Genomic DNA, 10,874 nt, shown 5'->3' with positions numbered 1-10,874 from the left:
AAGACTCAGGAAGAGGCCTAAGGACATGGGCACACAGGAAGGGCAGGGGATAGATCTCTCTCTCTCTCTCTCTCTCTCTCTGTGTGTGTGTGTGTGTGTGTGTGTGTATACATATACATATATAATATCATTAGAAGTTTACATTCAAACAATTTATACAATCATTTTATGAGATTCTCTGAATCTCATGACTTCCCCCCTTCCCCTGCGTGGGTCCTTGAAACAAAATTTAAAGCTGCATATCAGTACATTCTCCACAATTTTCATTTTTCCAAATTATCTATAATCTTCATTACTTTACAAGTGTTTCTTGTAGTCCAGCTAGGGTTTTAATTTGCTTACAATGTTCTCCTAAGTGATAAAATTTCCCCTTGTCTTCTTGATTCCTGAGTCTTCCCATTAGTTTTGCCATTTCAGTGTAGTCCAACATCTTGGCTTGCCATTCTTCCCTTGTTGGGATTATCGCTTCTTTAGGGGACAGGTATCGGCTGCAGCTGGAATGTGGAGGGAGGAAAGTGGGAAGGGCGACTGTTTTCTGGGGGAAGGGCAGCTGGGAGGGAGGTTGGCAACTCAAACAGGGAATTGGGCGCTGTGTAATTCAGTTCTTTATTTTATCCCAGTTTTGTTACTCATTATATAACCAATCTTTATTTTCAGATTTAATAGCACTAAAGGTCACTTTTCACATTTCACATAATGAAATAATGTTTCCATCAAGCCCTTCAGGTTTCCAAAAATGTTGTTTCATATAGTCTAATTCAAGCCATGTTCTGAATGAAGTTTGGAATTTGGTTTATATTGGAAATGCTTTTACAATTTTGCATGCATGTATGTATATATATACAGTATGTCTTTTGAATGGTTTTAATCTTGGGGTTTTACTACCTTTGCAAGTCATTTTGAGGATTATTCTTCATGAAAATGTTACCTAAAAATAACTATTAAAATGTGATGCTCCCTTAAGGCTGAGATCAAGCATTATTTTACATTTTAATAGAAGTACTAGATATAGGCCAGGCCCACATATGGTGCAAATCAACCACACTTCACTGGAGATGGTGAAGCTGGGTAGATTGATACTAGAAGACCCAAAATGTCACTTTATCATCTGTGATTAATTGCTAAATACAACCGCAGTGGCTTGGATCAGTGACCTGGAAAAACTACAGTATACCTAATAAGGTTCTTCCAGTAACCCTTGCCAAGGTTTTCACCCTCCCTGAAGGCTACCTTGGCTTTTATAGATGAGTAATTGCACTACATCATCTACTGACAGTCTTACTTGAGAATCTGCTGCTGGCTAAAGCAGTGGATAATAGTTTTGTATTATTGTATTGAATTGGCTACTATATATGGACAGTATGCTGAAGAAAGAGGAAGCTATTTCAATAACCTTTCCAACTTTCTTTTTTTTTATTCCCCGCTGCAGCCTACTTGTAAAGATTAAAAAATGCCGCCCGCAACGACGACGCAGCACACTCCCCCGGACGGTGGATGGGGTTGGGTCGTGGTCTTTGGCAGTTTCATCTCCATTGGATTTTCTTATGCATTCCCTAAAGCCATCACAGTCTTCTTCAAGGAGATACAGGAGATCTTCGGCACATCATATAGCCAGATAGCTTGGATATCATCGATCATGTTGGCTGTCATGTATGCAGGAGGTATATGAGAACCTAACTTTTCTTCTTTTTTGCCTGTCAGATGGTCTTACAATATTAAGCAAAGTTCTGCTCCATGATTTTGCAGTTCATGGCTTCTCTAGATGTGTTTTCATAAAGAACCACATATTGTTTTCTTCTGCTTCCTCTCCTAAACCCTTCCAATAACTATCACTCTCTGAATGCATGAGTGTTCATTTCAAACAAAGATGCAATTGGTTTTACTGTTTGGTGGGTGGCGCTGTGGGTTAAACCACAGAGCCTAGGGCTTGTCAAACAGAAGGTCGGCAGTTCGAATCCCTGTGATGGGGTGCGCTCCCGTTGCTCGGTCCCAGCTCCTGCCAACCTAGCAGTTCGAAAGCACACCCAAAAGTGCAAGTAGATAAATAGGTACCACTCTGGCGGGAAGGTAAACGATACTGCTCCAGCGGGAAGGTAAACGGCATTTCCATGCGCTGCTCTGGTTCACCAGAAGCGGTTTAGTCATGCTGGCCACATGACCCAGAAGCCTTACTCTGCCTGAAGTCCTCAAGATGTTTTGGCATACTGGTTGGGGATGATGGGAGTTGTAGTTCAAAACTTATGAGGTGCACCAGGTTGTGGAAGGCTGGTTTAAAATATGACCAATTAATTTGCTACTTAGCAATTTGCTACTTTGCTAAGGTTCATGGGGTACCTTAACTTACCCCTTATTGGAAAATATAGCATTATCAAACAACTCAAGTAATACTGTAATTTGATTCCATTTTTCATCAGCATCATCTTTTCTGGTTGACGGAGAATGTTAGAACCCTGACTCTTCACCCTCTTGATTTCCTGTCTGTCTTCTTGATCACTTTGCTTGCAACCACCCCTGATGCTAATGGAAACATTTTGTGCTGCCTCTCAGTTTAGCACTGGTGTCGACCAGTTTCCCATTGGTGTCACTGGGTAGGATAGGAGAACATCTTGAGGATAGGAGAACATCTTGAGAACTTCAGAACAATTCATCTTTTTTGTAGCACTTCGTTCCACCGTATACATAGAAACCCAGAAATGTTATCTGCCTGTCCAGAATAAATATCAAGCATAAAAATAAAAAATAAAGGATTTTGAGCAAGCTCCACATTCTATAGCAAAAGTAACAAGTTAAACAGTGAAGCGGTTATTTTCTTATCTTGCTGTATGGCTTTAATGTGCTAGCAGCAGGTAGCCTTGCCAAAGCTAAACATTCTTTGAAGCCACAGCCACCACAAAATAGCTTCCCAATAAATAAAGCATCAAACAATCACTGGCAGAGGATGAAAAAAAGCAAACAATTATAATAATGTTTGGGAGGGAGTTATTCCTTTGGCTTGTTGCTTTTCCTATCTAATTTGATTGTTTGATTTTTAACATTTGTTGTACAATTGCTTGAATGAAAGCAGGAAAAACATAGCGTGTCAGGTACCTTGTTTATGGCGAAGCCTGGCAGATATCTTGAAAATGTTGTGGGCATACTGTGTATCTCTTAATGCTAATTAGGAAGAACCTGAAAAACATTTGAGATCTGACACACTCATTATGATTTAGCGCTCTGCCTATTAATCTTCACAGCGGGGTCGTTGGGTAAGTGAGAGTCTAAGACTGAGGATCTCTGCTTCGGAGCCTTCAGCCTCCTGAGGTAATTAGCAGGCATCTGTGTTTCGGTAACAAGGTATTAACTTACCTTTCAATATCTGGGAAAAAATGAAACTAATAAAAGACATCCAGGAAGGAGCTAAAGGAATGTTAATTATGTTTATCACTTAACTTCATACTTCGAATAAATGTCATGAAATTATAGCAGGCCATCTGGCAAATCCATATGGTCTCCTGGATTCGTGGTTAATTCCAACAGATAGGTCAAGCACAGTGTTCATCTCCACCCCACCTCCTTCAAGAATGCAGAGGAAAGATGTGCAAAGTTGAATGAATCAAGTTCTGTATAAAAATTTCACTTTGCCCCTTAGGCACGCTGTGGATCTGCTCCTTTGTGGAGCACATTTGTCAGTAGGAGGCTTCTTTATTTTTATATGTGTTTCCAGGGCTGCTGCTTCTTTTTTTTCAGCCCCAAGACTTTCTCAGTAAAGTCAATACAAAGATCCTCAATTACTATCTGTTGGGTGTTGCCCTAAACTAAAGGTATAGTATGGCAGCTCGGTCATCTCAGGCATGCCTGACTGCTATGTTAGTTTAACAAGTAGGAAGTAAGGCTATTTTACTGCCTTTTTCTCCCTCATTAAGTTAAGACACTTTCCAAACCTTCATTCATATGGTGGGCTAAATAGAGCCTTTCCCCTGCAAAAAAATAAATAAATAGCATACTATCATCAGGATTTGGACATACAGTGAGATGGCACAGGACAATCAGTGCACACATATATATTTTGCTTTTAATTTTATACTTAAATCTCCCATCATTTCACAGGAATGAATTGCTTTTCAATTTGTTATGAACACTGGGAAATAAATAAATCCCACAGCTGTTTGCCCATATTCATACATTCGTTGCACAGATGTACTATCTGTAACGTGAGTACAAATTGCCATTGTGCAATTTCAGCTTATCTACACTTTGAAAGAAAGTAACATGCCTCTGGTTCTCATGACCAGAACACCTGGATTGTGTGTGATAGTTCCAAGAACCAAAGGAAGACAGAGATAGAATTTCATCTTCATTCTCCCCCAACCTCTGGACTTCCTTTCAATTCATGCCCTTCCATCTCTCTTTCTATTAGCCATCTCACAGCCCAAAAATTCCAAATGGTATTTTTTTTTGGAAGCAGGATACTTTGCAAACAAAGAGGAAGTATCTGCAGATTTATGTGATCTGCTTTTCTGCAGAATTCAGTTTTCCTTCTTTGATATGCTCTTTGCATACCATGTTGCATTTTACAGTGGAAACCGTTACAGCTTTGTCACAAATATCTGCCTTTTAAGGTTACCTTTAACTGCAGCAAGCTCCTGTTGTTTTTGTTCATAGGACAACTAAAAAATAGTTCAGTGATAAGCTCTTGGGGTTTATTTTGAAGGTTAATTGGAAAAAGAACATTTCATTTGGTGTGTTCAGAATATTTGCTAATGTTACTCAGTAGGCTCTCTGTACATAATGCGGGGAGGCTGTGTTGAAAGTTTAGCTAGCAAAAGAAGAGAGAGGGGAAATAACATATAATAAAGCAAGTAATGGTGCAGCGAAAATGAATAAAGGGGAATTGCCTGCCCTTCAAAAGACGAGCACTCAGACTAGTGATTGGCAGCAAGTTCAGAACAAGCAACACATTATCAGTTTATGGAACATATTGTCAAAGGATATTGTGATATCACTAGTGTGAGTGGTTCTTTAAAATGTTTTTAGACAATTCTAGAAGGCTAGGCTTATCAAACTGAAGTGGCAGAACTTCCATATTCAAGGTCAGTGCACGTTTTGTTAACGTATGCTGGGAACAAACAGCAGAAGAGAATTATTTCCATGCTCTGTTCTGCCTTTATTGTAAGCTGCAAGGGGCAGCCATTGTTGGACACCGAGTGCTGAACTATGTGGTCCAAATCCAACAAGGCAATTCAGACATTTTTAGCAACATTACTGTGAAGATAAAATGGTATGCACTGCAAAAATGACAGTTGCAAAATTCATGTAACACAAACACCAGATGGCTGCCTTTAAAAAAAAGAAAAGACAAAGACAAACAAAACAAAAAGTTTTTCATATGGCTAACTAAGACTCCAGAAATTATTTCCCTAAACCATCAATAGTATCTTCTCAGTTAAGACATTGGTTTTGAGAAAACAGAACGGGCAATGAGTGGGAAATTGCTTGATGTGACCTTTGTGTCCTTTGCTGTGTGGGACAAACTTTTACCCTCTATTAGGATATGTACAGCCTTGAATTTTAAGAACCTCATTTAGTGTGCCCTTGAAAACACAACTTCCCAATTTCCAAATGCCTCCTGGGTGTGAGGGAATACTTCACATTTGGGTGTTTTTTTTACACACAGAGAGACAGACATTTTTACATCATTCTGAATTAATTTGATATTTGCGGGTAGAGGTGACAAAGAAGTTGGAATTGCGACTTTTGCTGCCAAACCTAGACAAAAACACCATAACTAGTTTAATGGAGTGTGTGTGTGTGTGTGTGTGTGTGAGAGAGAGAGAGAGAGAGAGAGAGAGAGAGAGAGAGAGATCAGAATTGTTCAGGAAAAGAAGTAGAATGGAAGCATTGAAGCTGACAGCTAAATCATCCTTCCAATATTATTAAAGTGATGCTTCTGCATTTTTAAGAATCTAAAATGCTGAGGTTGCTGGACAAATGTTGATAAGTCCAATTGTCAATATTGTATCAAAAACTTTCTCAATAAATAAAGTATCATTTTCAAAGAAAAAATATGATAAGCAGGAAAAGGAGAGTTTATTATAAATGTCAAAAGGTATATCATTCTGTACCTATAGGTTAAAGTGTTGGCTATGACAGACCTACTTTTTCTTTTTGTTGTTGTTTTGCAGTGTAGTAAGCAGCCCTCAGCCAGCTGCAGTCATTGCATACACTCTTCTCCAGGAGTAAGTACCACCAAAATCAGTGGGACTTGTCTCTAAGTATGCATAATCTTGTGCTGTAAATCCAGTTAAAACAATGGGATATATAATATTTGCTAGAAAGAGCAGAAACTCCCTGTTTCAGGTGGGATGCCCTGGTACCCATTCAGTGCTGCATTAGCATCTTGGATATCTCCATTCATTTATATGTATGGACAAGTTTCCCTTCTACTCCAGGAGACATGACTTCTCCTAGAGAGGATCTAATAAATTACCTCTCCAGCCATGTAACGTCTTTCTCTGCTTTTTCATTCCTGGTGACTTCAGTGGTCTGAATATTCTATCATCTCACATCACACCAAGCCTAACAGTCTACTTTAGTTCCAAGAGTCCCATAGCCAGATAGTTAATTCTAAGCACAGTTGCCTGGCACTAGGGTTTATTGAACAAATGTCACTTCAGTGTACAAGTGTTGAGGAGTCTTTATTCCTCCTCGAAGAATTGCTGAGTAAACCAGGTTGTGAAAGGCAGTCGTAAATAAGTAGGAGCTTCTTTAAAACACCGTATAAAGTATTAATACCTTTAATTTGCTTAAGCTCTGTTCTTTGACATTTGCATTAGTTTTAAGGGCATTTTGAGAATGTGTAAACTAACTTGGGATGTGTTCCCATAAAATGTGACACCAAAAAAATGGAGCCTACAGTACTTATGAAAGGGTTGAATTACTGCTAGGGACTGTGAGACATCATTGTCAGCATAAGGTATATATGCAATCATCTTGGGAGATACACACATTATAAAATCATAGCATTTTAGGGTTTTTAAGGCATCTTCAATGTCATCTAGTCCAACCCCCATGCTCAGCGCAGGAATTTAGGTACAGCATCATCTATGTAGTAGCTCATCAGCTACTTGAAGGCAGCTGCCATGTTTCCTCTTAAATTTCTCCTCTGTAGGCTCTCTTCTCCAGATCCAGCTTTTCCAGCAATTCCTCTTAGGACTTGGTTTCCGGAACCCCACACCATTCTGGTTACCCTCCTCCAAACTGACAATACTCTCTGTAAAATGTGTTGTTGTACGTATCTTCAACTGAAACAGCCTGTGTAGTGTGTGCCAAGAATGCTGTGCTGGGAAGCTGAAATCTGCCACTGTTTCTCAGTTATGAAATATCCACTTGTTTGTTTTTAAAAGTGTATTGAGGCAATCATAGGCTAGCTGTTTTCAGGCCAAGGTTCAATGGCTTCTATTGGGGAAACATGAAACTGCTGAGTCACAGTATGAGCTACTGTTTGGCTCATAAGAACAGACAGTTGTACCAAATGATGTCCAGAGAATGAAACTGTATCACCATTGCACCAATGTTTTGCCAGCACTGAGCATAGATAAGCAAGGCAGAACTGTTGGTGTAGCTAGAATCCTGGTCTTATGAGCAAACCGTAGATCTTCAGTGAACCTTCAGATGTATCACTGAAGGAAAAGTTGCTCTCTTAACAGCCTGATCCTTTTGTGGGATGTGGCTGTTGTGATGCAAGCGGAAGCTTCATTTATAGAGAAATTCATGGAAGACAAGACTGCCAGTGGCTCCTAGCCAGAACGACAGCATGTTCCTGAACACCAGAGCATAGGGGGAAAGAGATATTGCCCTCATGTCTCCGTTGGCATCAGGTGGAACATTTAGGAGAAACTGGTGGATGCCAGACTAGATAGGCCTTTGGCTGGCCTTTACTTATGTTCTTATGGCAACTGCTAGTGTTGCATTTTGTACAACAGTGAAGTATCTCCCTTCAAAACCTCCTTGGTGTATCCCTCAACAATTACAAGGCTGCACTATTTGCTTCTGGGAGCTGTCGATCTAGAGTGTTATACCTCTATTGTATTAGCCCTGGCTTCTTTTCACCCCGTGTGCCCCAAATATGCCCATTTTGAAATGTTCTTCCACTGGTGGCACTGATTCCTATTTTGATACAAAGGCCTTCTTGTGGTGTCTTTGTGCAGAAGCCCTGGTCCTTAGCTTAGGTTTTCAGCAGAATATCTTTAAAAGGGGTATAGACCAATTCATGGAGGATAAGGTGATCAATGGCTACTAGCCATGATGGCTGTTGAAATATACTCGGAGTCAAGAGTCAATTTCATGCTCTTTAGTCAGCTCACAGTGGTGAGGATGAATGGAAGTTCCCCCAGAATGTCTGCTTTATATACATTATTTACACAATGGGCCCCACGTGATTGGCTAATTCCAGGATTCTCCTATAGGCCAATCAGGTTGCGGATTCACTTCCACTCAGAGCTGGATTGGGTGGCTCCTGTGGACCAATCAGACTGCTGCATTCTGAATCCTATTGTTCTAGGACCAATCAGACTGCTGCATTTTGGATCCTATTAAACTCAGTACATAACAGCTGTGTTCTACCACCACTGTCAGTATGTCTCTGAATACCAGTTTCTGGCAACCACAGCTGGAGACAGTACTGTGGCATTCAGCTGCTCCTTGTGATCTTCCGATAGGCATCTATTTGGTTCTGTGAGGAGAGAATGTGGGCTAGATGCTGGATCCAGCAGGCTCTCCTTATCTTCTCAATGTTCAACAGAAGCTAGAATCAGGCTTTTAATCTTTTCCAAGTTCCCTTTGGTGATCAACATGTGCAATAAATATATTTATGGGGAAAAGCATAATCCTTTGTCATTTGCAGGGCATTAGCAGTTCACAACTTGTTGGACCCAATGTTCATTTTTCATGCACATATTTTTAGAAGGAAATCTGCCTCTCAGTTTTTCTCTCTCTAACACAGCTTGGCAAGCTGTGCTGCCTGCTCCCTGTCATGTCTTCTTTTCTGACTTTTGTGTGTGTGCATCCAAATTACTAAAGCATTTGTTCTAAGTGATTGGATTGTTAATTTAGATAAGGGAATGGTGCTCTAAGCTAGCCTACTGTTGGCAGCCAGATCTTGCACTCACAAGATGTAATAAGCCTAGAATTATTTTTATGGTGAGAAAACATGTTTTATTCATCTAATTTCAGCTGTCCTTGCATCTGTTAGCTTCCAAGTATAAAAGCAACCGCAAGTGTTATTAACTCTGATCCCGTTTCCTTATATAATAAAAAATTTAAACCCTGATTCACAGACTTCTTCTGTTGTTTGGGAGGCACAAGGCACTCACTCAGCTGCCAAAGAGCATAAGAGGATTTCTGCTGGATCAAACCAAGGGACTATTTTGTCCAGCACCCTGTCTTTCCACAATAGCCAATGAGATGCCTATAGCAGGAATGAAGAACCTGTCATCCTCCAGATGTTGTTGGACTCCAACTGCCGTCAGTCTCATCCAGCATGGCCAGTAGCTGTGGATGATGAGAGTGGAGTCCAGCAACATCTGGAGAGTCACAGCTTCCACATCCCTCTCCACTAGGGACAAGCAGGACAAAAGCACACTAGCCCTCTCCTCTCCTCCTGCTGTTTCAAAGCAACTGGCCTTTCTAGGCATGCTGCCTCAAATTCTGAAGATAGCACAGTGACCATGACTTGAAGCCAGTGAGAGCATCATTTTCCATGTATTCAGTGGCGTAGTGTGGGTTGTCAGCACCCAGGGCAAGGCAAGTAATTGCACCCCCTAACCCGTGGATTTGCGCCCCCTAACCCTAACCCCCAGATGTTGCGCCTGGTGCAGCCGGCCCCCCCTGCACCCCCACGCTACACCACTGCATGTACTTGAATAATATTCTTTTAAAGCCATCAAATTTGATGACCATCACTACATTTTGTGTGAGTTAATTCCATACTCCTATGTGCTGTACGTTTGTCTGTTCTGAATATCCTATCATTCAGCTTAATTGGAGGGCCCCAGATTCCCGTATTATTAAAGGGGAGAAATGTTTATCTCTATTCACCTTCTCCACACCATGTAATATTAATTTATAATTTATTATTAAAATTTATGTATAATGTATTTATGTATGTATGTATGTATGTATGTATGTATGTATGTATGTGGTACTGTAGTCTAAACCATGGAGCCTCTTGGGCTTGCTGATCAGAAGGTTGGTGGTTAAAATCCCTGCGACGGAATGAGCTCCCGTTGCTCTGTCCCCAGCTCCTGCCAACCTAGCAGTTCGAAAATACACTAGGGACCACTGTGGCCGGAAGGTAAACAGCGTTTCTGTACACTCTGGCTTCTGTCATGGTGTTCCATTGTACCAGAAGCAGTTTAGTCATGCTGGCCACATGACCTGGAAAGCTGTCTGTGGACAAACGCTGGCTCCTTTGGCGCTGCAACCCCAAAGTCACTGTTGACTGGCCTTAACCATCCAGGGGTCCTTTACCTTTATGTATGAATGTATGTATATATGAATGTATCTACTCTATCATCTATCTATCTATCTATCTATCTATCTATCTATCTATCATCTATCTATCTAATCTATCTATATCTATCTATCTATCTATCTATCTATCTATCTATCTATCTATCTATCTATCTCAGTGTTTCCCAACCTTGGGCCTCCAGCTGTTTTTGAACTACAGTTCCCATCATCCCTGACCACTGGTCTTGCTAGCTAGGGATGATGGGAGTTGTAGGCCAAAAACATCTGGAGGCCCAAGGTTGGGAAACACTGATCTATCTATCATCTATCTATCGATCGATCGATCGATCTATCGATCTATCTATCTATCTATCACATCTATAGAC

At 40.6% G+C, this 10,874-nt stretch overlaps 1 protein-coding gene across 6 annotated transcripts in view; it reads left to right on the top strand.

The window, feature by feature from the left end:
* SLC16A7 (solute carrier family 16 member 7) overlaps nt 1–10,874 on the top strand; it is a 97,033-nt gene that overhangs the window by 62,719 nt on the left and 23,440 nt on the right. For all 6 annotated transcript variants that reach the window (XM_083699349.1, XM_083699350.1, XM_083699351.1 and 3 more), the window contains one exon: nt 1,430–1,661. In XM_083699349.1, coding sequence (XP_083555475.1) covers nt 1,451–1,661 — 211 coding nt within the window. In that variant the 5' untranslated portion in view covers nt 1,430–1,450. The remainder of the gene's footprint in view (nt 1–1,429; nt 1,662–10,874) is intronic.

This window comes from Podarcis gaigeae, assembly GCF_964106915.1.
Source record: "Podarcis gaigeae genome assembly, chromosome: 10".
NCBI classification, from domain to species: Eukaryota; Metazoa; Chordata; class Lepidosauria; order Squamata; family Lacertidae; genus Podarcis; species Podarcis gaigeae.
Note: the sequence above shows the minus strand (reverse complement) of the source record. Positions and strands in the feature narration are given on the sequence as shown.